Source organism: Sprattus sprattus (genome assembly GCF_963457725.1).
Source record: "Sprattus sprattus genome assembly, chromosome: 16".
In the NCBI taxonomy this organism is placed as follows: domain Eukaryota; kingdom Metazoa; phylum Chordata; class Actinopteri; order Clupeiformes; family Clupeidae; genus Sprattus; species Sprattus sprattus.
Window position 1 is genome coordinate 16506371 of NC_137914.1, and position 27213 is coordinate 16533583.

At 44.8% G+C, this 27213-nt stretch overlaps 1 protein-coding gene across 4 annotated transcripts in view; it reads left to right on the plus strand.

Annotated features, from left to right (window-relative positions):
- The window catches only part of casz1 (castor zinc finger 1), a 184114-nt gene that overhangs the window by 88984 nt on the left and 67917 nt on the right, over window positions 1–27213 (plus strand). For 2 of the 4 annotated variants that reach the window (XM_080853707.1, XM_080853711.1), the window contains exon 1: window positions 5367–5716. The exons of 1 other annotated variant lie outside the window; for it this stretch is intronic. In XM_080853707.1, the coding sequence (XP_080709833.1) occupies window positions 5668–5716 (49 nt within the window). In that variant the 5' untranslated portion in view covers window positions 5367–5667. Of the gene's footprint in view, window positions 1–5366; window positions 5717–11531; window positions 11600–27213 lie in introns of those variants that run through there. One more of the 4 variants, XM_080853710.1, reaches the window with a different exon arrangement.

The window sequence follows — 27213 nt, forward strand, 5'->3', positions numbered from 1 at the left end:
CTAAAAATTAGCTCCATCCATATCTGCCACCATATGACACACAGAAAAGATTATCTTTAATACCCAGCCAGCTTGAGTGTGGTGGAGGCAGATTAAAGTTTCGGTTTAGTAATATTTGCCGAGCCACTTCAGTTAGGCACTGCACTTCAGCATTGCCGCAGAACCGGCCTGTCTGTACATCTTCCACCCGTCCCTCCCCAACCCCTCATATTCTGAAAAAAAGTTTTTTGTCTTGAAACAAGTACAAGCAATATTTCTCCAATTCATCATCACCCAAAGCAGCATCTTAGGGCCCTGACTTTAGTATATGGCTTTTAAACAAACAGAAGGGCCGAGTTAAAGAGGCATCGGTGAACACCAGCAGCAGGTGTCCTTTCACAGACTGCTTTGTAGTCGGAGAGGGCCACTGGGCTGTTGTTTTAGCGACCCATTGGTGCTAGGCAGGGAGGCGGCTGGGAAATAGGCCTAGTGGGTGACCTGGGACCTCACCGCTGTCCCGTTGTCACCAGTGTTTTGTGTTAGAGGTGGTGGTGGTAGTGTTTCATGTCAGCTGCCTTATATTTAGTCATTGTCAGGAACAGTGAAGGAAAGTTCAGGGAAAACGTTTGCATTTTTATAGGTTGCAGCATTTGTTTAACTATCTTGTTAAAAGTGTCCATTATTTTAGCTCATACTCCAATTTGGGCCCTGACGTGTGTGTGCATGTTAAATATATTAAGCAATAGTTTCCCACCTACTCCACGAAATTATCAAACCAAAATGCACAGACACACATACAGTACATAGCTCTTTATCCTGTATCCTGTATCCTCTCCACGCAAAGCCTTGTTAGCCAGACAGGCAGCAAGGCAGGCAGGGTCTGAGGGTGGGGGAGCTGTGGAGCTGCTGCATGTCTTTGCATGACTGCACGTGCACAGCTGTCACCATTAGCAGGTACTGATCGAGGGCTGGGGGTGGTGTGTGTGTGTGTGGGGGGGGGGTCCATGCACCAGACCAGTGTTCCTTAAGCTTCTGTTAAGTCAATATGTCCCCTATCTCCATTTCATTATCATACTCAGGATCACCGTGTGGAGTGGGAGCAGGCTTTGGCAGGGGAGGGGCAGGGGTGGGCTCGGGGTGTACCTGCACCAGGGTTCGGGTAGGGCCAGCTCCCTGACTTCTCCTCCCTCAGGCCCCCAGCAGCCGCACCCAGAGGTTGGGCCTAGTTTTTTTCGAACACAGGGGCCTGTAAATGAAATTAAGGTGTCAATTAGTCAATTACAGCATAATAACTCAGAGGGCAGACATTTAGAGAGCGAGCACACCTCGGCTAAGTTCATTTCCTCCAGTCCAGGAGCCCGGGCGTTTTGGCACACGTCAGTCCGCTCTGCCAAGATCCGCTGAATAAGGCCCCGGCCTGTAATTCTATTTGCCACTGGGTATCTTTTTTTGATCAACAATTTCCTTTCGTTGGGATTTTTTTTTTTATAGATACTAGGATGCATGTTTTTTCCTCCCCAATTTGGCTTCGGAGAATTTTATAATTTAGTAATTAAAATCTTTGATAGGCTTTAGAAATTGCTCCTAATTGAGTTTAATGGGAAGATGAATTTCAATTTTATTCGATTACGGGGACCCCTGGCATAGGTATTTATGGAAAAAACTCTACAAAAATATGCTGTGTGGGCTAAGATGGCATAATAAAATTAAGGATAATCGGATTTCTCCGTCATGAATTTCGCTCTAATTTCACTATAATTTTCCATTAGATAGCTGGTTTACAAATATTTGCTCATCTGCGATGGGAGCAGCTATCTGTCTAAAATGATTACGGCCAGTGCCTTCAGAAATGTGGCCCTTTCTCCCATTCCTTTTAAAAAGCAGATTGCGAGGGACCAAAATTAGGGAGATTGCATTAGGACTGTCTGCATCCGGGGAGAGATACTGGAACATAATGATAAGAGGCAGGGGATGAAAGCACTGTCAAGAAAAATGTTTGGACTGTATGTAATATTTTTTAAGTGAATATGAAGTTCAGACATCATGCTCTGGAAAGCAGCTTGCAAACTACGCATGTATATATGCACGCATGTGTGATTGGGACAGCCGGATTGTTATCTGTTATGCTGGATTTTAGTTGAAATGTAAAAAAAAAATTGGTGTATGCTTGTCTAAAAACTAAATATATTTGAATATACTGCAGACACGATTCAGGATTTTTTTTATCTGAAGCAGGTTAGTGCAGACTGTCATCGGATCTGAGGTCTGTGTTGGGTCAGGCATGCAGACGCTACTGTTTAACAAGTATTTAAGCTTAATATTCAACACCTTCACTGCGGGAAAATAAATATATAATGCTATCTAAACAGACGTGAGGGGGAATAATATCCAACATCACAGACCCGCCAGAACAATGCAAGGGCAAACGCTCTTTTCAAGGCTCCAGCACCAGCCTTAAGCTCTGTCACTTTTAATTTCCTGTCAATTTCACCGACAGATTTGAGGAAATACGTTCAAAAAAACCCGGCCACCATATTTTCTTTCCTTTTCCCAGTGGTCTTCACTAGTTAGTAGAAGTCAAGATGCTCTCTTTTTGTGAAGTACCCCCGACACACACGCACACACACACACACCCCACATGTCAACCCCCCTTCTCTTGCTCCACCTCTCACCGGCCCACTTCCCTGCCCCTGTGCCCACGACAGCCTGAGGGGTTCAAACACAACCCCCTCACACACGCACACACACACACACACACACACACACACACACTCACACACAAAAAAAGTCCTCTCTCTCGCCAAAGGTCAGAATTCTCTCTCCGCATGTCTCCAGGCTCCATGCACAAAAGCAGCTGAATTCACATCTTTCAAGCGGCCAGCGAGCCTTTGTCCCAGCCGGGCCGGGGGCTCTCGGAGTGGGCCCTGGCCATCAGACCAGCCCCTCCTGGAGTGCACGGTCAGGGGCAGCCCAGCGTCTGGCCCACGGTCCCCTTTGACTGATGTGGTCCTGCCATGTTAACCCACACCAACCTACCCCCCCCCCCCTCCCACTCCCCTCTCCCCACACACCCCCACCACCATGCCCAAGCCCCTCCTCTCACCACTCACTCTCGCGCTCCTGAGCGTACCATTGTAACAGGCCACATCAAACAGCATGAAAGTGCTCCTGTAAAAGAATACATAGGATGACATGTTTTATTTTTTTTGTGACATATTAGATGAAGGAATTTTACAGGAACCTTCACTGTTGCTTTCCAGGACTACCCAAATAGTGTGTGTTGTGTCATTACACAACAGAAACCTGAGTTACTGTCAGGTTGAAGCTCCTACAGTGCTCTCCATTAGCCACAAGAACTATACTATCCCAGCGTATTGTCTGTTCCGTGACTCAGTGTATGAAATGAAAGAGCAATCGCAGTGTGTCACAAGTAGAACAGCAGGTCGATTAATACCATTGTTTGTCCTGTAATGTGGAGTGGAGTTTGATTCTGCTCATTGTTTGGATCTTTGGTGTTGTCCTTATCTCTCCACCTAACAACGGTTGTCATAAATCTTCTCCTTCACAAAAAAATAATCTACAGTTCCGTGTCGCTGGACTTCCTTGACAACGACTGCACATACATAATGACTCTAAAATATAGACCTGCAAGATCATTAACCTGAAAGTGGAAGCTTTAAAACGACAGCGTCATCATCGTACAGCGCACACATGCGGTTTGATCCTGTTCTTGTGATGAGAAGAATCATCGCTATGTCAGTAATGTTTTCCTTTTTTGTTTTGTCTTCCGTGGCAAGGGCAGGTCGGAGGACTTGTGATGTGATGTGAGCACGTGCCCCTAGAGGTGCTCAGTGAAACAGGCGGGCAGGGCTCCCATTCTTAAATTGTGACTCATACCCATAATTACTAAATCAACCAAAAACCTGTTTTATCTACAGGTTCTTGCTGTTAGCAAACAGGAACTGTGTGGCCTGAGTCATTTCTCAGAAGTACAAACCAGGACCCAAAAATCCGTTTCCCCTTTTCACAAGCAACTTTTGTGTGTGTGTGTGTGTGTGTGTGTGTGTGTGTGTGTGTGTGTCTGTGTGTATGAATGTGTATGTATGTGTGTGTGTGTGTCTGTTGTGTTGTGTTTGAACTGCACTTAATTCCCACACAAAAAAGTTCAGTTGCAATGTCAACACGGAGGGAGAGGATCCTCACTTTGTTCTGTTGTCATTTCATCTGTTCCGTGACAAGGGGAGTTTCTGGGATTTGAGGCATAGTTTTAAAACCCGTGTAATTCTTTAATCAGGTGTGTGGGGAGCAGGAGAAAAATATGTGAAGGAGGAGTATGCTAATACACTAAATATGTTGAAAATATCCACAGGCACTTTGCATGCTACTGCGGAAGAAACTGCCAGGCAAATAAGGGCTTTGTCTTATAAAGTATTCATTGTCACCTGGTAACGGCCGTCGTTTATCATTTCACCTGAAATTACAATGAAAACTGATACCTTATCAGAGGGACGGAGAGAGAGACAGAAGTGGGGGGGGTGGACTGAATGAGGGAAAGCAGTAGAAGAGCTCGGGGGATGGGGTGTAAGACTTTTGTAATTTACAGCCAACTGTTCCCATATAAGGTTACCTACTTTCGCACTGCTCAATATTTATGACTCAATATGGAAAATTAGCACGCTGCTTAGGCTTTCCAAATGCAATTCTACAATGTGAATTTCTTTTTCTTCCACATAGGGTTTATCTAGAAGTTGTATTCGTGTGAAAAATGAAAAGCTTCTCTTTAGTGAATTCTGCGACAAACATTTAAAGAATATTACATTTTTCATTTGAATTTAGAATTTTTTGTATGTGGCAGTCAAAATCACCTCTGAAAAAGAAGGATCATAAAATTGTCCACTGTATCAAGAAATTCTATTCATTCTATCCTAAATGATGTACTATTTTATTTTCTTAATACTTAAAAGGAACTATACGACATCCAAAAAAGACATCTTATTTATTTGAGCCTTTTCATACACATTCAGAAACAAAAAAAAATGTATTTGTAAAAAAAAAAGAAAAAAGAAAAAATAACAATAATAATAATAATAATAATAATAAATACCGTGTTTATCTTTTTTCTGTTTCTGGAAAGCTTTGGGCTTTTTTTATTTTTTTTTGCTCCCTCCCTGCTCCTTCTGATGGAGCAGAGGAAGGCTCCTCCCCAAGAGAGTTGAAAGGCTAGTCGACCACAGAGATGGAAAGGCCAGCCCACCGAGGGGAGGAAAAAAAAGTCTGCTCCTGCTCCTGCTCCACCGTAATTTCCTATCTGCCTATTCAGACATCACCAACAGCTCGGTGCGCGCGTGTGTGTGTGTATACGAGAGCGAACCAGAGGGAGACAGAGAGAGAGGGAGAGAGAGGGAGAGAGAGAGATCAAGCAAGGGGGAGGCTCTCTATTCTTTCACCTACCCCCCATCAAACCACAAGAGGGAGGGGCCAAGCCCAAGCTGCCAATCAAATCCGCTCGTGGCAGCCGGCATTATCTCTGCTACAAACTATTGACAGATTACATGTCAAGGAGTTTAGTACATGATTGAAGGAAGGTTTTATTATTTTTTTTAAAGTGTGTATGTGTAGGCATTTTACCTTTGGTTTCTCCCGAACCTGCTTACTTCTGATGATTTTCAAAGAGAGTCGAGAAATATTATGAAAGTTACATGCCTGAGAGGATTTAACTTCGACTTCCCTGAATATGGTGAGTACTGTACTTTTCTCTCTCTCTTTCTCTTTTTCTCTCTGTCTCACTCTCGTGTCTTGTGTAATTTGACACTGACATGTTTTAATAGGTTAAGGATAAAAGTGTATTTCAAACTGTCAACAAACCTGCTCGGATGGGGAAGTTCTTCTCTTTGTGTGCGTGTGTGTGTGTGTGTGAGTGTGTGAGTGTGTGGGACTGAGCTGCACCTATATTTTCTAACTCGAATGACAGTGCCCAGAGGCTCATTGCCATATAAAACACGATCGCTCACTTCTTTAGCACGCTCCTCTTATCACACTTCTTGGTGTTGCCGCTGCTGAACGCACAGTAGAGAAGTTCACCAGACTAGTTTCATTTTCCCTGTGATGAGACACAGTTTATTTCAGTGCTCTGAGTCGGGCTACTGTTGATCTCACACCTTTTTTTTTCTCTTTCCACCCTAAGACCTCATTCATAATTGTCCTCCCCGGGTTTATTTCGATTTTGTTACTGACATCAGGGTTATGAAGAGGGGGGGTAAGGGGGCAGGATTGGGACTCTCTTTGCATTACTTATTAAGACCATAGATATCCTGTTTACGCACATAGGTATGTGAAATGTCATTCGAGTGCTTACCGTGGCCTAAGGGTTTGTTGCCAAGGGGACAAAGCAAACAAACTGTTGTGGCAGCTTTGTTTTGACACATGTAAGGGCAAACAGTACAAGTGATATCCATTTCTATTCCCTCTTGTTCCCTTTTTTAAAGGAATCCTGAAGAATAATTGTTGTTTTTGTAGGAGATGGTGGCGTCAGTATTTCTTCAGTTGTGTACCTCATTTACAAAGAGAGTGTAAAAAGTGTAAATATATTTCCTCTTTTGGCTTTTAGTAATTTTTTTCTTGCAGTTTTGACAAACACTGTTTAATGAGGGCTAAACTCCCATGAATTCTAATAGCACAATCAGTAACTTTTGCATTGTCGTACTTATCCCATGACAGGAGAAAACTTTGCCTGCAATTATTAATATAGAAAAATCAAAAATAGTGTATTTGGAATTTTCTTTTTTATTACCGCTGTATGTTCATGTGGGTGAGTTTTGCAGAGAGAGGGCAGGAGTGTGTGTGTGTGTGTGTGCGTGTGTGTGTGCGTATGTGTGTGTTTATGCATCACGTATGAATAATTTGATTGCACCGGTCCCTTTGCCTACCCAAACGTGTCCTCTCGTCATGAGACATCTGTGTTATCCATTTATTCTTGAAATGTGTTTGTCCTAAAAATATAACAAAGTGTGCATGTAAAGTCCAGGAAATGACAAATGTAATAAGTTACATTGTTCATTTGATTTCACGATTTTGGAAGTCGCAGCTGTAACTGTCACATATCCCTCTTCACTCCGTCCATAATGCTGAAATTAAATATGTTATTTTGTACAATTCTGGACAACATGAGACAATTGGTGGGTTTTTTAAAGACAGCAGAAAGTGAGGGAGGATTCTGTGGTGAATTTTAATTACAGTGTTTTATCCACTGCGGCTTCCTCAATATCAATGCTACCCTGGAGTATCTGTTTGCTTGATACTTACCAAAACTGCAGTCTTTATCCTAACATGGTTATTTCAACACTGCTTCAACTAAGTGTACAAATGTTTGAATTAAACATTTTAGAGTGCTTTTTAAAGGGTCTTGCTGTTAATCTTGCCCTAGTTATGTGAACAAGTAGAATTATAGGATCAACTTGTAGAATGTTTTTGATCATAAACCCGTGTTGAGGAAGGAGCCTGAACTGTACTACCGTCTGTGTTGTAGCTCAGAAATATTACATTGAAAGGACAGTGAATAGGTACAGACACACCCTGTATTTTTTCATTTTTTTTTTCAAATCTTTCCATTAGTGCAGAGCCTCCTGTCCAGTTGAGTGGAGTTATTTTATGAGTCATTATAGCGAGTGATTGCTTTCTTCTTCGGAGAGCCAGTTCTTTTAGCCTAAGACCACCTTGAGGACCTTTACCACTCCACCCCCCCTCCCCCCCATTCTCCCTTGCCCCCACTCCCTCCCAAAAAAGAAGGGAAAAAATTGGGATGAAAGGGGAGGGGATAAACAAGCCAAAGTCTGTAGCTCCCCAATAACCTTTATCACAATTTAGCAACAACCCGAATCAATTTGATGTCTTAAGCAATAAAAAATGCTGTTGCTGTCCTTATTCTCCCTCTCCTCCAATGACAGTAAATTTACATTTTTTAATTAAACTAGCTGGAATTTTTATGAGGGGGCCGGGCTATGCTAATGGGAATGTTGTGTACTGCAGATTAACAGCGTTTTGAAATAAATTTAGCACGGAGACTTTTTAAGACAGAGAAGAGGGGAAAAGGAAAAAAAAAACACAAGACATAGTCTTTAACCCCTTTTATGCCAATTTCTCCTAAGGGACTCCTCTGAGCTGAATCGCCCTGTCAGGAAAGAGTGGCTCTTAGTGATGAGGTGATTAGGATTGCCATATCAACTGAGGCAAAGCATTTCTATTCTTATCAATTATTTATACCGTGTTTCAATGCCATAGGATAAAAACTAGGATGAGTTTATATTGTAACATCCATTGGAACATTGTTTTTTCCTAATAGTACAAAGAATGACAGCTTGCTCGTAATTTATGTTGTTTTCTATTTTAATTGAAGAAATACATGTATGTATCATTTGCAAAAAAAAAATATTTTAAGAGTCAAGCTCGATCGTTTTGAGAGTGATTTGACTTTAGCAGATGATTGTAAATTTGCAAAAAGATAATTCATATTGATGAAATATTAAATCAAAAAAGATAACTCTCTTGGAAAATGTGTAGAGGTTTATGGTAATGTGGAGTATGTTTTTGTCGTATCACAGTCAGGCTTTGAAAAGGAGTATGATTGATATTGTGCCAGGCTGTGTGTGTGTTATGTCTTGCTTAAGGAGAACAGCATGTTGGATGTGTGTGTGTGTGTGTGTGCGTGAGTTTGCGTGTGTATGTGTGCATGAGAGGGAGAAAGACATGGAGAGAGAGAGAGAGAGAGAGAGAGAGAGAGAGAGAGAGGAGGGATGGAGCCAGTGAGCAGGAGAGAGGGCCTCGATGAGACTGCGCAACATCATAATTAACTTAGCGTCCTAATACCCACATTCTCACCAACTGCCTTTTTACAAGCAGACTGGCCCAGGCAGAATTAATGGATTAAAGAGACAGAAAATAACTAGATAAGAGTTTGTGGTGCTGCGTATGTGGATGTTCATCTGTGCATATTTACACTCACACACTCGTGCGCTTAACCACGCATGTGTGCATATGCGCAAGGATGACTTGTCAGTGTGTAAGTGTGTTTGCGTTGTGTGGATGTTCACACCGATAACTCCCAGTTACCAGGTGTAGCCCCAGTGGCTGCCTTGCTTGAAGGGAAGGTGGTATGGACAGAGAGAAGGGCGAGCTACCCCTCCACCCCCCCTCTCTCTCCACTCCTGTGCACTCATGCAGGCACAAGACCCTAATTAAAAGCGCCAAGCTTTCCGTCACCAATACAGAGTAATTGCCTAATTAATACACTGAAAGGAAGTACACCGGAATAATAAACAGGTTGCACCTTTAGGACCTCGGCTCTTTTATCACTCACATTTGTAAGTCAGCGTTAAGTAGTTGCACCCCCTTCCACACCCCCAAAAATGTATAGTCATTATTTAGAAGGAGGAAAAAATTAGGAAATTATTTACATTAGAATTTCCGCCACAGTGTTCTCTCAGATTGTAAAATTACTCTTTTTTTTTTTTCTTTTTTTTTTACTTTTGCAGCACAATATATATTTTTTTTATCTACTGCTGCTATGGTTTCTGTTGTTGTTGTGTGTGTGAGTGTGTGTGTGTGTGTGTGTGTGTTTGTATCGTTCTCAGATGTAGCTGGTCCAGCTGAGTCAAAGCTCTCAGAATGATTGTCATTGTAAATTCCCTGACTGAGGGGAACCACTGCCTCTGTGCCTGATCACTGCCATAGCAAGCACAGGAGACAAATGTCTCTTTCAGAGAAAGGGGTACCTGTTCAAACAGTGACTCAATTCACATATACGCTTGGGAGAAAGAAAGAAAGAAAATAGAAGAAACAAATGCCATACAGAAGCATTTTTGTGCACCTGGAGCTGTTCTTGTTAACTTTTATATCTAACTTTATCAACCCTACCTAATCAGATGCAGTGCACAGGCAAAAGAGACCTTAAGCATCCTTCCTCTGCTGTCTTCAGAGCAGCTGAGATGCTCATACGCTTGCGTATGAAGACGTCGATCCCTGTACACAAAGCCGCAACAGAATGGCTCTATTTCACTTTTATGACATCGCACATGAAATTAGAATTTCATGCAAAGCGGGAGAGAGAAATAATCTCTGCCGTTGCGATATCCCACAATAAAGAAGGGGAAGAAGGGGCGAATGTGAAGATGCAATTAGCACAATGCAAACGCCTCGAGTCCGTTTGCCAGGGAGGAAGGCGAGAGAGAGCGCTGGATGGCCCAGAGTGAAATTTGCATGCTCCGCTTATCGACACACACTTATTAGTCCGTCTGAAAGGAAGATTAAGCCGGCACAAAATGTGGCGACTAATCCTTTTAAATGTGGCAGGAGTCTTTAAGGTGTGAAGCACCCCTGTGTACAGGTCCCAGACTGGGTGGATCAGGGTCTCGACAGGGTGCAGACAGCACCCACCCACCCGCCTGACCCCCCCTCCAGCCGCTGTGGTCGGAGAGGACTGAGGAAGAGGGTTTAGTGCTGTGGATAGTGGTTGGAAACAGAAGTTCAATTCCAAGATGAGAGGAAATGTGGAGTTCCCTGTCCTGCGGTTCATTGCATAGCTTGGCAGAGCTTCAGGTTAAGAAAAATTGACCTTTTCAACTGAAACTCTGATTTGCTGATAAGGAGTTTTTGCGCTCATATTTATGGTTTTCGTAAGTAATTCAACTTTGTTTGCTGGTTTGGAGGGGATTTTATTGTATATTTTGGTTCACAGTTCCCGTCAGCGAATTGATTTTGATGAGAACATGCTCTCAGTTTCTGCATCACTGAACTTTTTTTTTTTGATGGGAAGTCACCGCTTGCCTCTTGTCCTCTCCACCCCTCCCACCCACGCCCCTTCTCTATTTTTCTTTGGATAAGAAAAAGAAATAAACATGTTCTTCTGTCTGCCCTGTCACCTTCACTCTGAAAGCATGTTTGCACTGCGGAGCTACCGCTCCGATCTCCTGTCCTCTCCAGTAATTGACTGCAAACAGGGCTGAGAGCGTTTCTGAAAACCTCCCCTCTACTGCCTCTCCCATTCCGTCAGTGTGTGTGTGTGTGTGTGTGTGTGTGTGTGTGTGTGTGAGAGGGAGCGAGTGAGAGGGAGGGAGGGAGGGAGAGAGAGATTGTCAGAAGTGTGTGTGTGTGTGTGTGTGTGTGTGTGTGTGAGAGAGAGAGTGTGTGTTTTCGTGTGACATTCTATTCACTTGGGTCAGTAGCATGCAGCTCCAGCAATAATTACCGTCTGTACATGATGAATATGAGAGCCAGCTGTTCCATTCTGTCACTGGAATCAGACTGGGGAGTGTGTGTGTGTGTGTATGTATGTGTGTGTGTTGGGGGGAGGGGGGGTGCTCATGAGTTTGCTGTTTGACTGAATTTTTTTTTAACTCGGTAACTTGATAGGATTACATGGTTCTAGGGCCTACACCTGTTAAGAGGCTGTTAACAGAACAGTTGGCAGTCTCATGGCTAGAGCTTAGAGTTTTTTTTGCTCTTCTCTATCTCTCTCTCTCTCTCCCTCCCTCCCTCTCTGTCCCTCTCCTTCTTTGTAGATCTTTCTCCTGAATGTCAGGGATTTGGTGCTCCTGGTTTGTCAGCGTTAGCCTCTTTGAAGAGTGAGGTGAGGGCATGCTGTCACAGAGGCCTGCTGTATGTTAACTGCCTGCTGGCTCCCACAGTCAACTCCACCCCCCCACCCCCCCAACCCCGGCCCCCACCCCTTTTACTGAAACAAGCAGAGGAAACACTTGCATGTGGTTTTGGTAGTGTTTGGGGTAGACAGGTGTTGCTGCTGGCTTGAATCACTTCAGGAAAAAAAAATGCAGTGATAAGAAAGGGTAAGAAAGCTTTTGGGAAAAGTTTGAATCCTGCCCGGTTAGCCCCGTTTTTTTATAGTTCTGGGACGGAACTCTTTCTGGGTGCCCGACGGGGGTTTCTTGTGAAATGAGGTAAACAGTATGTCAGCAATCTGGCAAACGAGTCACCTGACACCGGGCCCATGTGCTATTATTTGTACAATTTTATGTACGTCTATTCATACGCTGTGAGTAATAAATGAGCAGCCAGGCAGGGCTGTGGAGGTTAGCTCCCATGAAACACTGTCCTGACATGATTTAAGCCTTTTTCCACTGCCCTGCAACACAACGTGAGAAATGCCATATTTTGGCACAATCACAGCTTCTCAGATGACTTGGAAGCCAATGCTGTAACTCTGAGTGAATTAATAGTATTTTAATTGTGCTTCAAACAAACAAAAGAGATGATACTATTTCCTTTTGTTTGTTTGCGGGTGTAGAACTGTGTTAAAATGCAGAAGAATTCCTGAGGAAGAAGTGTGTTTATGGCTTGTTTATTTTTTCCTGCTCCTCTGGTGTCTGCCGCTACCGTATTTGGCTTGTGGCTGGAGCTCAGTCACTTTCTGTGTTCTCTCACACCTGTCCTCCTATTGTGCTGGAATGTTCTATATTTGGATGTAAGTTGTGCCACACTGGCTGGTTTAGGACGCCGTTGTTTCTGGCAGCTCAGAGGGAGGAAGAAGTGTAAACTGACAAGTTGAGAGAAGCCGAACCACCCCCTCCACCCAACAGGCCCCCACCCCCCCACACACACACTTCCTACCCTTTCCCTCCACCCCCAAGAAAGAATTCAATTAACTTGATTTCTGTTTTGCCTTTGTGATGAAAGTCTGGGCAACGCTGGATATTTCACAGAGAGCCAGGATGTAACAGTGGAATATTAAGCCATGTGAAATGACGTAACTTATTTCCATATACTGACGATTTCTGACGCGGAACGTTCCAGTAATCTTATCTTCTGGATGTGGAGGCAGAGGGGAGGATTAGGAATGAAACACTAATAATCATAATTTAGTGACTTTGATTATACCGATAAGTTATCTGGAAATCGGAATTCCACCGATAAAAAAGAAACAGTTTATTCCCAAGGAGGTGTGGGGGTTGGGGGAGAGGAGAGGAGAAAGAACAAGGGCGAAAAATAAACAGTGTGATTTTGATTGGACTGAAAGTGTCATGTCCATGAGCAAGCCACCTGATCTTTTCCTTCAGAGTCAAATAAGCAGTCCCAGTCCTAATTGTTTGGAAAATATTGGAAGGGCCTTTCTGGGTCCTGCTGTTCCCTCTCCCCTCTCCCCTCCCCTGATTCATTTCACCGCCTGTCCTTGGCTGCTGGAAAATGGCGTTAATTTTTTTATTACCTGTTTGACTCTCCAGCCTTATTACTGTAGCCCCTTAATGTTCTCCGTAACCGTGGAAACCAGATGAATAAATGTCCGCAAAAGAAAATGAGATGATTAAACAGGTCACCCTTGCAAAACAAATTCGCATGGTCGGGCGCAATTTGTGTACCAAGCGCCTGTCTTAACAGTTTGCTAACAAGGGGATTGTTTGCCAGCGTAACCAAAAGGGAGAAACTGGTACAATAACGACAAGCAAAGAGAGAGGTGAAAAATCTCCCTTCCTCTTTTTAAGACTGAGATTATGTGGGAAGAAAAATAATGCGATGGCAAAGACAGGCATGTTTATCACGACCTAAAAAAACAAACATCAAATGAAAGCTCCTCGACCCATACCCGTCCTCAGGAGCTCAAATAATTTGCTTTACATTGATCCGACGCTTGCATATTATCTTGTCATTCATTATGAATGTTTTCCATCCGCACTGGTTATCTCATCCGGTGTGTGCCCCCCCCTTTGCCATTTCAACGCTGCACGATATGTTACATCCCATTTTTGCCTGTCCCTTTTCTCTTTTATGCTCAGCTGCGTCTGTAACATCAGCTTGCATATGAAAAAATAAATCATGGATATACTCCTTTAAAGCCCATGAACAATAACCTCAGTGCTCAGCTCTCAGTAGCATGCGAACGAGTGTCTCAGATTAAAGGGATGGGGAGGGGGTGTGGGGGGGTTGTGTGGCTGTTGTTCGCATCTAAAGGAGGTTTGATTGGTGGTCAGGAAGAGGGCATATAGAATTTCGTTCATTTATCAATGTGGCAACTGTAGCCTGCCTGCTAATTGTCCTTGTGACCATCTGCATCTCTGGGACATCTTTTCCTCCTGCATCGGTATTACAGCCGTCGCAATCATTTGGGTTTAGTTTTACACACTTTCCCTTTCAACCCAACACACACACACACACACACACACACACACACACACACACACCTACACACACACACACACACACACACACAACCTTTGTAGCATCGATGTTCCTCTTTTTCCTAGACTGAGGGCCTGTGTGGACTGTTGATGTGTGAATGTTGATGCGAAATAAAATGGTGGCCAATCCTGTTTGGCTAAATAAGAGAGTAAAGGCTGAGCAGATTTAGACTTGTAAAGAGAGGGAGAACTCGGAGCAAGGAATTAAAGCCGTGTCTTCATTGCCATCGTGACCACAAATCACAAATGGCGGCGATGCAGTGGTGATGTTGTTTATGGAAGCACAGCACTCAAGGGTGTTGGCTGTTTACATGGAGTTACCACTTTCATTCTTAAAGAGAGAGAGAGAGACAGAGAGAACAACAACTTCAACCCTGCTGTCATCTTCTTTTTGTCTGTCTTCCAATGCTTACTCTACATTTTCTCAAGGAATGAAAAAAAAAAAACAATAAGTAGAATCCAATACTTCCCGAGGTCATTTATGGTACAGGCTGTACAATGGAGTGCAAAAGGGATTTGGAGTGCCTTGTTCTACCTCCACCCACAGCCACCCCCCACCCATACCCACTCCAACCACTCTCCACCCCTTCCATCGCTGGGGTGTCTATGGCCCTAAACTGAAAAGCACTTGTGCATTATTGATGTTTTAATTTGTGCAAATGCCTGAGTCTTTGTTAAGTGATTATAGTGCAGTTGGAGATAACAGGGAGGTACTTTGCCCCAGACACAGGAGCTGCTGCCCACCCCGGCGTTGGGCCACCTGAGGAGAGGGCAGCCCAGCCGCCGTTTACCCTAGAGCAACTTTGGCACACTTCTCGGCGAAAGACTGGAAAATGTCAACGTGTCAAAGATAACGAAGAGTGGGAGGAAAAAAAGGAGTTGATCTTTTGTCCTTTTTTTCAGATACACCTCTCCCATTTATGGGGTTGTTTTATGGGTGTTTTACATCCCTTATCGAAAATTATTTGATGTAAATATAATAGAAGTGCCCTGAAAAGCCCTATAAGCAAATAATCTGCGTGGCACACCAGGGCGCTGACCTTGGGAAAGAATGCAAAGTTATAATACCTCCTGCTAGAAAAACAAACCCATAAAAAAATGACACGGAAAGCGAGCTGGTTTAGGTAAATATGAAACAAGGACAGTGTTTTTTATACCTTGATTAACAGGAACAAGGCACCATAAACTTTTCCATGACGTCTCTTTTTGTCTTTTTAGTCATTGAATTTGACAGCCCAACCCTATCTCTCTGCACGACAAGAGAGAAAAAACAAATCAGTCATTTGAGTGAATCAACAAGAATTCTCTAGGTTGTTGCAGCCGTTGCGGCGGCCCAAGGGAAAACATATTGCCGAGCTGCAGGCAGCTTTCCTAATCTGAGAATTATCAAGTCATCAATAATGGCAATCGCTGGATGTTCACTTTGGCATGGGCTTTTTTTTAAGTCCATGCGTAAGCTTAAGGTCATGTAAGGTGTGTGTGTGTGTGTGTGTGTGTGTGTGTGTGTGTGTGTGTGTGTGTGTGTGTGTGTGTGTGTGTGTGTGTGTGTCCGTATGTGTGTGTGTGTGTGTGTGTGTGTGCCCGTGCGTCATGGCAGTTCCATTCTCCCAGTCTTTTTCAAAGCAACCTGAACAGAATGGTATCTCTGCATGCAGCTGTGATAACTGTTGGTCTCTCCTCCACTATCTCTTTCTCTCTCTATCTCTCTCTCTCTCTCCCTCCCTCTGTCTCTCAATGTATTCCATACAATGTATTCATTTTTTCACTTGTTCACCTTCACCTGCTGAAAGAGTCAAAAACCTGACCCTCTGTTCACGCTGTTAAGTTTCAGTCTTACTACGCTGTGTGTCTGTGCAGTTTGGTTTTGACGTTAAACCTCACTCTTCACGGCCACCCCCGGTGGAACAGCAGAGTGACACACACACACACACACATACATGAGCTGCCAGCTGAACTGTGCCGCTGCCTCTGTGTTAAGCTGTTTTCTTACACACACCAGCCCTAGCACATGAACACAGGCAGAAAGAAAAAGCACCCGACACTTTGATGATCTGATGTCAGGGAGAGACTCGAAAAATTCCTGCTTCATTGTGTGCAGGGGACCGCAAGACAGAGAATAAAAAAGGCAAAGAAAGAAAAGATGTTGGCTCAGAAATGTAGAATTTCAATTAGCTGTGTAATCTGAACCTGCCTTGCTTTGATATGGACATTTTCTCAATAAGAATACAGCAGCACTTGTAAAACATTAATTAAGTGGAAATGTTTTATTTTTTTATTCTTTCTTTCTCTTTTTGTTCTTTGATGGCACAAGTAAAGTGCTTTTGTGTGAGCCCCCTCAAGAGCTAGAGGGACTTTTACCTCATAAGGAATGCCTGCCAGCCAATGAGAACTCCCTTTGATTAGAGCAACGAGGTATAAAAAAAAACCTCAAGCGCATGTATCATATGCGAATGCAGCTCCCCCCCTCCCCTTCAGACCCTTGTAGAAGTAAAGAAGGATATCTACAGCATGTGAAACCCAAGCCAGCCTGAGGAAAACGAGCCTCTGTTTTAACGAGTTTCTACGTGACAGATGACATTTAGGCCGTCTATTGGATCACATTGCTGACATTATCTCTCATTTCACCAAACCCGGCGTTATTAATAATTGATGAAAATGTTGTGATAGCGCGGACAGTGGGAGTGGAGGGAGAGAGAGAGAGGGGTGGGTGAATTGGGGGTGCGGAGTGGAGAGGAGGCGGGGTGGGGGGATGGTGTTGGGGGCGGGGGGAGGTGATACATGGAGAAAAACTGATAACTGTCTCCATCCAGCCGCCGTACATAGACAGTTATGAAAGCAGGCATTGTTATTAATTTGGCTCAGATTGGGAGCAGTAGATAGAAGGGCCCATGTGCTGCAAAGCAAACAGCAGCCATCAGGTTGTTCAGCTGTTGAGTGGCGGGGAGGCGGGTGGGAGGGGAGTAGAGAGGAGGGGAGGGGAGAGGAGAGGAGAGGAGAGGAGAGGAGAGGAGAAGAGAGGAGAGGAGAGGAGAGGAGAGGAGAGGAGAGGAGAGGAGAGGAGAGGAGAGGACTGGACTGGAGATTAGAGGAGTGGGCCCCTTCTCGCACAGGCACTCATTCGGGCGCTCTTTTTTCCCCTAAGCTCTTTGGGTGGAAACACGACTCACTCGCGGCAAGCAGGGGCCCGGGGAATGTGCTATGAGTGAAATGCATACCGTTAACTGGTACGCATGTAGGGGAGGGAAGGATTTTATTTCTCTTCACAGGCCATTTCTACCCCATATGTTCTTTCAATGTTATGCGCAAAAGGGTGGGGGATGAGCTTGATTTTCACCAGTCATTCCCCTTGGCAGGCAACTTGTCTTTTAAATAAGTGACGAAGCAGCAAAAAGAAAGAGAAAAAAAAGTCTTTGCAATAATCCACAGAGGTTTCCTGAGGTGAAAAGTAGTCTTTAGATATCTCAGTGATGAGAGAGTAAAGTACACAAGTGATTTTTATGATGGCCCTATTTCAGGGCATGTCGGAGGTGCGTGGTTGTATGGGGGGGTGGGGGGGGGGGGGCATGGGAGTTACAGCAAAGATATGCATCTGCATATGAATCCCTGTTGTGTGTGCTCATAATCTCCCTCTGTGTCAGAGAGACAGACAGAGAGAGACAGTCAGAGAGAGAGAGACAGACAGAGAGAGAGAGAGAGAGAAAGAGAGAGAGAGAGAGAGAGAGAGGCCACTGTACACAAGATGCATTAAAACTGCCATAACTCGCACACCCCGGCAAGGCTAAAATCAATTGGAATGGATAGTTAAGCTGGCGCTAAAAATCAATGAGGAATTCATGTCCTTGATCACGCTGTGTCATTTCTTTCAATGTTAGAGGGGCCGAGGCCCAACAGAGCATGACAGCCTCCACCTCTGTGCATTAGGAGAACTTCACTCTGAATGGCAAATATATAAATATGCATTAACTAATGTTTGCCTGTTGTGTTATTGTGGCTGGTGCCTGAGCCAATAGTTGGTCGCGAAAAAAGGCCACACTCTTTTCACATTAACCGCCCGCAGTTTAATCAGTTTTTAAAACGCCATTCACGAGTGACATTTCTAAAATAATTTCTTGAATAATTGCTCTGTTTACTTCCCAAACGGAGAAAAACCGCGAAAATAAATAAATCACAGATATTCTCAAACCTTGTGCAGTTCTGGTCCAATTTTTTATGAAATGGAAATATGCAGTGAAACATCATCCCCCTTTGCACTAGTAGTGAACTGATCAAATGCTGAGCAGTGAGAGAGAGAGAGAGAGGGTGTTGCTTGTTTACATTGCCCTCTGCCACGTAGGCTGAAATATGGTGAGCTGGAGAAACCTTATCTGCCTGAACTGGGCAGTACTTGATGAGTTCATCTCGATCAAACTATTAAAAATAGCAAAGGGCAAAGCAGTGTTGCCTCCCCAAGAACACTGCAATCAATTTGAGTGGCATTGAGAGGTGGCAAAAAAGCAGCCCTACCTGTAGTGTAAGCAAGCACAAGTACACAAAGCTTTGGGCCGGTGCGGGCAGGAAGAGGGGGGAGTCAGGTGGAGTGACTAAGACTGGCAAGATGAGAGGGAGGAAAATGCACTGTTTCAAAATAGTAATTTTGTCCTTATTAATGCCATTAGTGTAACAGTCAGCCTGGATCAAATCAGAGGATGACCGAAGTAACTCCTCTGTCTCGGCGCTCTGACAGGATTGTGTCGGGACTCATTTGAGCAGTCAGCGTTGACGAGTGAAGTTTCAAGTGCTATTCCACTGAACCCCCAACTAAATGATGCTTATGGTCCTTTTGCTCTCTCTCTCTCTCTCTCTCTCTCTCTCTCTCTCACTCTCTCTCTCACCCTCTCTCCCTGCCCAACGTTTACTTGTCCCTTTTTTCCATTTGATTTCTGTTATTTGAATGGACTCTGTGGAACATTTTGTCCTCCATGTCAATGCTTGCTGGTTTATTTTCCAGACATTTGTATGGTATTATCAAGCATTTGGGCCTCTTGTTTTATTCTAAATGTAGACCCTGTCATCGCTGTGGGGTTTTGTTTTAGCTGATGATGATCTAATGCAATGATTTCCAATAGAACTAAATCTAAATGCCTCGTTATATTTGTAGACCCTAAAATGGCCCCATTTTCACCCTTGTAGACAAGTTGTTTATGTGTATCCATAATCTGTTCAAATTAATTCCGAATTCTAAATATTTTTTAGAGTTACTAGTTCACTACGCAATTAACTTCCCCCAGCAACCCAAACTGTCTGGGCTTGTGGAGAAAAAGGATATTGTTTGTGATATCAGGTTAGTCATTATCATGCCAGCACAAGGGCAAAATTAAGAAGCACAAATGGAGACAGTCAACCACGACGGCGATGTGACACAGTTAATAATGCAAAGCTGTTATTGGACACCAATGTGATAAAAGTTGACAACAAATGACATTTTTGTGTCAAAGCCGCAGAATCAATGACTAGTACATCGGCGCGCTGGTAGTGCCTTCAACACACATCTTGTTTGTAGCAAATGTAGTGACTGAACAGAACATAAAACCAGAAAAAAAGAAAGATTGAAAGAAAAGAAAAAACACAAAGATAGAGGCATTGTGAAGAGAGCAAAGACCTGCCCTCTTTTTTTTCTCACTGTGCCAGATCTGCAGCCATTTCCTGGCAGTGGTACTGGTTTTGATTTGTTAGATGTTTGTATGGCCTCTGATGGAGCAGTTGTTTAGCTTTAACAGGTGGAGCCTCTTGTGTCTTTCTTCTCCCCCTGCCTAGTGCTGTAAAGGGCACTCAGTCATAGGGTAAATGCCTCAGATTTAGAGCCCCGGGGCCTTCAAAACAGTTGTCCTGCGAGGCATAGCGAGTGCCGGGGGCACCAGATGAGCAGTTGCTCTTCGGAGGTGAAATGGGCTGAAACAGCTGCGGCGCGAGCAAGGGCTTTTTGGGAGGATTGTGAAAGAGGGGGTTTCTGTTTGACTAACTTGCCCCTCGTCATTTCCAAAAAAAAGTAGAAATGAATGTTTGTGGCAACTGCAGGGTTATATGGAGGACATTCCACAGCAGCGTGGTGTCAATCAGCCGTGTCCCAAGCATGCCCCCACCACCACCACCACCACCACCACCCTCCACCCCTACTAGGGCGGAACTCAAACAGATAAAAATGAAATGATTTATAATTATGTGCGATGTAATGCACAACCACCTAAGACATGTCTTCATGCCTGTTTAAGGTTTTAGACTCTTTTTTTTTTTTTTAAATCTTTCACCATTTTTCTTTCGCTACCATGCACTATAATGCACAGTGCATCTGAACAGTTTCACTCTCACTCCCTGCCTTTGCTCTCTCTCTCTTGCTCTCTCTCTCTCTCTCTATCTCTCTTTCTCTCTCTTTTTCTCCCCCCCCCCACCTCAATCCATCTGCATCATGTCGATCTGTCAGGCTGCCAGTGTCTGTTCCAATTAGATTCCACTTAATACACGTAACCTCGATTAACACGCAATCAAGCTCAGATAAATCACGTCCTTTAAGTCTCCCCCCACCTCCTCGCCACTGCTGCCTGCCTGGCATCATCCTGTTTTCATTGCTTGCCTTGTTGTTTGCAGCACAGTGTCGTTGCAGAGCAGCAGATCACGCACGGCTAATTTTTACCCGGTCGAATCTCAACGAGCAACGGCGGCCTTTCTTCGTCTTTCCTCTTCCAACGAAGTGCAGAAGCACCATCACCTAGTCTTTTTTATTATTATTATTCCCTCGTATTGATGTGATCTTGATGTTTTTATTTTGTAGTTTAAGGTGTATCTTTCCTTCACACCCCTGTGATATGTAGCCATCCGAGTGATCTGGGTTTGCACTGGCTGCTGTTTTGATGCCTAGGTTCAGGTTTTGCTTGTAGAAGGAGGATGAGATTTTATGGAGCCTCTCTCTGGGAGGCTGGGACTCAGTTATGGGAGCTGGCAGACCATTAGAAAAACAATAATTTTATCCAATAATAATGAAGTGATTTATCTTTCAGAAGCACTGTTCAAAAATTTATAAAATCTAAACAGGAATCTAGTGGAGCCTTTTGAGTAAATAATTCATGTAGCATGCTAATTGGGAAAGTCCTGGTACAGGAAATACAGAAGGAAAAAAAATACAACTAAAAATACAAACCAAACAACATAAAAAAAGAAGATGAACTAGGGAAAAAAGGGAAAGCAAAACATCCTAAGGCAACAAAAAGCTACGCACAGCACTCTTGTTTTATTAATCGCAGGCAACAAAAAAAGTGCTAACATTGACATGTTTAACAGATTGGAGTTTTAATAACGGGCCGGGTTAAAGTGCTGGCGCATCCAGTGGAGATATCCAGCCTGACTTGAGTGGCCTGCTCCACTCATACCTATCTTATCCTCTGCACCCCCCTTCCCTCACTCACCCCCCCACCCCCTCTCTGTAGACTCGCTCCTTGATGATAAACAAGGCAGCGGGGAGGAGTGTGTAGGTGGGGGGGCGAGGGTTGAGTGCTTGGGTCGGGGGGCAGGGAGAGAAGGTGCTCCTCAGAGGCTCGGCCTGTGGATTAGGCGGGTTTCACCTCAGGCAGTGCGGCCCTTTGCCCTTATTAACCTCTACATGGGATAGGTCTTAATCTCGCTGTCTTTTTTTTCCCCCAACAGGGCACTACGTTGAATGCAAGGCCCCCCACTGCCCACGCGCTAACAGAGCGAGCGGCGTTATCCACGATGACTTAAGCGCACTCATAGTCGTTAAAATTAAAATGCTAATGCCCCCGTCGCAGGTGAGGGTACGGAGAACGGTAGTTGCTCGACGCCTTCCTCCACTGACCTCGGCGGAGGTGGGCTCTAGTCAGCAGACTGCGGTGTGTAAATACAGGGTGGATTTAAAATAAATTAAGCGATGAGAAAGGCTCAGGTTGATCCTTTTCTTATCTCCAGTGCTGAGTTGTCAGCTCCAAGCCTTTTATGGGACTTTGGTAAAGCCCGGGTGGACAAGCAAAGAGAGCGCTTGAGATTCACTGTTCCTTGGCAAGTAAAAATAGCACGTTGCATTTGCACTCGCTGCCAATGAAGGTGTGTCTGATTCCTCCCCAGGGTTGTGGTGAGTCACGTGCCATTTGTACCAAATTGCATTTGATCAGTCCTTTATTTCCTCATTTACCCTCAATGTGAAAACTCTGAAGTGGTAATACTTCCTGATTTCAGGTAGTACAGTCTGTCCGACAAGTCATTTGTTTACTGATCAGTTTCAGTGCTTTGTCAGAGTAAGTGTTTTTTTTTTAGTGTACAGTTTTCCCACTCATCCTTTTTTTCTGTGCTCAATTTCATTTTCTGTTTGTGTGAAACATTCTCTTGTTAGCTCATGCAACAGTAACTAGTAAGTTTTCTCTAAAAAGTTGGGATCATTTTTTTTCTCTCATTCCCAGAGAAAAATAGCGAATAACGCTGATTGGTTTTAGCAGCTTCAGCCAGGCGATGGGCGAATATAATAAGTGTTTTCGCAGACGTCACCCATGATTATCTCATCTTGCCGTTTTGGGTGAATGTGGTGGATTTAAAGGCTCGTCCTCTATTGTGCTGACATTACTCTTTAACAAGCAAAATTAAATCACGGCTAAAATCATTTGAAACTCTCCCAGAGTCTGGCCCAAATAGCTAAACAATGAGTGTCTGGGAAATTTAAAGGGAACGCTTATGCGCTGCGAGTGAAATGTGTCTGTGTGTGTGTGTGTGTGTGTGTGTGTGTGTGTGTGTGTGTGTGTGTGTGTGTGTGCGTGTGAGTCTGTGTGTGTCTGTGTGTGTGTGTGTGTGTGTCTGTGTGTGCGTGCATGTGTGTCTGTGTGTGTGTGTGTGTGAGCATGTTCATGTGGGGTTGGCTGGTAGGGATAAAGTGCATAACAGGGGAATGGGGACAAATTAACTTTCTCGCAGAATAATTGGATGAGGGGCAGACACTATTTCACCATTTTTCTCTGCACTCTCAGGAACAATGGGACAGTTCTCTGATGGAATGTTGTTTTTTCCTCCGACGTAAGCATTATCCACTTTAATGCCTTAACTTTATTAGTCTGAATTAGCACATACACATACCCACACCCAGTGTCTGTTTATCAAGCAGTTGCCCTTTACTGTAAATAGCCTGAGTGTATTTACTGGATGCTTTTAAATACTTTTAGATTATATTTAGTAGTAATTTGAATGTTGTTTCACAAAAAAGAGAGAGTAACTGGACAAGAAATGTTAGCTCCCTTTTTTAACCAAACTTGGAGTAAATGAGTTTTTACTGAAAATGCTAAATAAATTATACCCTACTTAAAAGTAGCTAAAATGCATGGTATGTGAATATAGCCTACTGCATATTATATTATATCACATCCTAAAATGTCGGGGGGGGGGGGGGGGTGAAGTGAAGTCCCTTTTTAGGTAAAGGACTGCAGCTTGTTCCTGTATGTTTATGGCACTTGGTGTGGCTGTAATGGGCCACTGTAGAGAAGGTGGAGAGATTGGAAAGGTTGCCCTCTGACCCCGGCCTCTACTCCAGTCGTGCATGCTGACTCCTGCTGACCCCAGTCGCCCGCAGGACAAGGAGGAAAGTGAGCGGTGGTGCACGATGGTGTGCAGAGGTGCGCGGATGTGTGTGTGTGTGTGTGTGTGTGTGAGCGTGCACTCGAAACGGCTCAGCGCCGAGCGGCGTGGTGCGATGTGACAGGATTAGCCAAGCCCAAGTGAGCATAGCTGGTAGCGGCGGCCTGCGCGAACAGCACAGCACAGTGTAGCGTAGCGTAGTACAGCGCGGGATCCCGAGCTGCTGCTCAACACCAGCCTGGGCAGAGAGCCCTACCGCTGTCTAACGCTGTCTGATCACCATGCCACATCAGCCCTAGCGCAGCCCCGGCACGTTCAACCGAGCCCCCTTGAACGCTAGCCTAGCCTCTAGCATGCCTAACAACAAGGGCCTAATGCTGCCTTCCCTCACACTAACACTAGCACTCGCTAGCAGCACTCAGCCGTGAGAGGTGAGCTCAACCCTTCCCTGACCTCTCAGCGCAGCCACTGCCTGATGGCCTAACCCCACCTCGAGGGAGCAAGGGCCAGGGCTAGATAGAGGACTGACTGGCAGCGGCTGGCCAACTGGGGGTAAAGTGAATGTGAGTTGGAAAATTATCCTATTAAATTGAATTAAAGAGGCAGTCTTCATTTAGCCAGAGAATGATGGATTTGGACAATTAACGATGTTAATGGGCACAGGGTTTAAAGAAAGAGCAGGAAAGAGAGAGAGAGAGAGAGAGAGAGAGAGAGAGAGAGAGAGAGAGGGTAGGAAAATGAGGTAGGAGATGTGGGAAGCAGAGACAGGTCCATCAGGAGTTCGGATTCAACCATCAGGAGGGGCCAGGGCTGTGGGTGCTTCTATGCAGACATACAGTGGACACCTGGGGGGGGGGGTTGCATTCCCCAAGAAGGGCCCCTTAAGAGCGTGTCTCCCCTCCAGGGGGTAAAATACCATAAGCCCATGGACCCTTCAGGTGCTCTCTTCATTCTTACCTCCCCTGTGGCCAGTGGAAGGACAGTGAGAGAGGAGGACAAGTGTAAGGTAATACGCTTAGTGGGCAAACACAGATCAAAGCCCATTTGAGTTTAAAGTGTTTTCTGCGGTCGCGTGTGGGTATGCACACTTGGTGGAGTGGCGGAAAAAAACAAACATGAAAAAGAGGAGGATCAGCACTTTGGACATTAGAGGATGTGGCAGCAAGTCTCATGCATTTGTGTCCATGTAGGTCCATATCTGTGTTTGTCTGTGTTTGGTGATGGAGAGTGTGTGTGAGTCGGTGTGTTCGGGTGGTGCACTCATGAAGTGCCGGGCACCAGTAAGCAGTGGGCAGTTTTGATTCGCTCATTAGGGGACCTAGTTATTCCAGCGCGGTGGCCGGGCCGGGTGTAGGGAGGGAGGGAGGCAGGGTTTCTGGTCAGCCCACAAACTCTATCTGCATGTCCTTAATTCCTGCTGATGTGCCGGCCTTGGGCAGTGAGTGTGATGGAGAGGATGCCTGCCGACCCGACCCAATCGTGCCGAGCCCCCCCCCCCCCCCCACACACACACACACCACCAACCCCCCACCCTGAACAAAAAAATGTCCCGGCAGCTGACTGCTGGTCGTGTGGCACCGCCTCTGCAGGCAGGTCAGCACCGTTGACAACCATCCACAGAGGGGGCCGGATTTATAGGCCACGCCGTGTCACATTGTAATCTGAGCCTTGTCTACGACAGGGGAAAAAATATAATAGCTAATCCCGGTAAAGGACTAGTTAGCATTCATTTGCTTACACCAAGCTGCAAATTGAGATGGAGAGGTTTTTTTTGTTTCACAAAAAATAGTCATGACATTTAAAGGATTATTTTTTTTCCCTTTCCAGATGGGAGAGAGAAAAAGAAATGTAAAGCCCTTTCCGTGCTGCATTCTGCCAGAGCACATTACATTACAATATCGCAGGCCATTGTGTCTATTAGCTTACCTGAATGCATATTAGAAGGAGAATACCATTTTAAATTGGGGATCAAATAATTTTATGCTACTTTTCTCCTTCAAAAATTAGACAGGGAGGCAGGGAGAGAGGGAGGGCGACAGGGGGGAGAGAGAGAGAGAAAAGAGAGAGAGAGAGTGAGAGAGGGTGAAAAAAAAAAACAATCTCATCAAGCGAGAGGCCGTTTGCTTAGCGAGAGCTGACAGTCTTTGTGTATGTAAATGAAGAATTTAGACTAATGGAGTCGAACCATTTCTAATTTTGTGATGGCAAGAGGATTTTGATTGAAAGTAATTAAGCAAGCTAGCTGTAAAATTAATTAAAGCAAAAGGAGGGGGGGATCTTTTATTGGATTGGATAGCGATATAGCTGCTGTCAGGCAGGGGGGACAAATGGGGGTGACCTGGATTCCCTGCCCTGCCTCCTCCCACCCGGGACTTTTATGTCACTTTAATCTCTTTAGAGCGGCTGGTGTGCATTTGTTCGAAATAATCAAGGAAATATGGTCAGAAATTGTCAGCTTTCAGATCTAATTTACCTGACAGCCCCGCAAGTGTATATGTGTGTGTGCTTGCGTGTGTCTTAGAGAGAGAGAGAGAGAGAGAGGGAGAGAGAGGGGGGAGAGAATGTATGTGTGCGTGTGTATGTGTGTGGCAGCTTTCTCTTTCTCCCTCCTCTCCTCTCCTCTTCCACCACCACCACCTCTCATGCCACCCCCCTGTCCTCAGCTCTCTGGAAAATGCTTTTGACAGTCTAGAGACATCTTGGCTCCTCATAGGAAGGGAGACAAGAAACTTGGTCCGGTTAGGATGAACCCCATCAACAAAATGACGCCTGCGCCGAGACACTCACTCATAGCTAATAACATACACACACACACACATACACACACACACACACTCTCTCTCTGTCTCCCTCTCTCACACACATACACACACACCATTTTTGCAGTGGTGACTGGCAGCTGAGTTCAGGTATCTGTAAGGCTTTATTTGGGAACACTAGGGGAAGTTATCTGGGGCCCATAAAGTGTCGCCGGTCACCACACAGGAAAAGAGCTGGCATCACATGCCCGGTGCAGACAGACATACATCCTCCACATTCCCCTCTCCTCACAGGCGCACGTTGTACAGAGAAAAGAACTCCAGCTGTCACAGGTCACCTCTCTTTAGCACGAGAATCGGCATGTAAAAAGCTCCCACTGAAGGGCCAAGGCTCTTTTTAAATCAGCACATAAAACAAAAGAATAGAAGTAATCATATATACTCACTGATACGTGTGTGTGTGTGTGTGTGTGTGTGTGTGTGACAGTACCTGTTCACCAGGTGTGAAATGTAGGGCTCACTCGTTTGTGAGGCCCTCCTGGAGCCCAGGCAGAGCGCACGCACCACCCCCGACCCCTCCCCAGAGGATGGGCTTAATTACAGAGTGACCTGCTGCTCCTGCTGCACAGGGTCTGGGGGACGTGGGGGTTTGGGGGGGACTGAAGGGACCACTGAGGGCTTTAGGGATGCAGTGG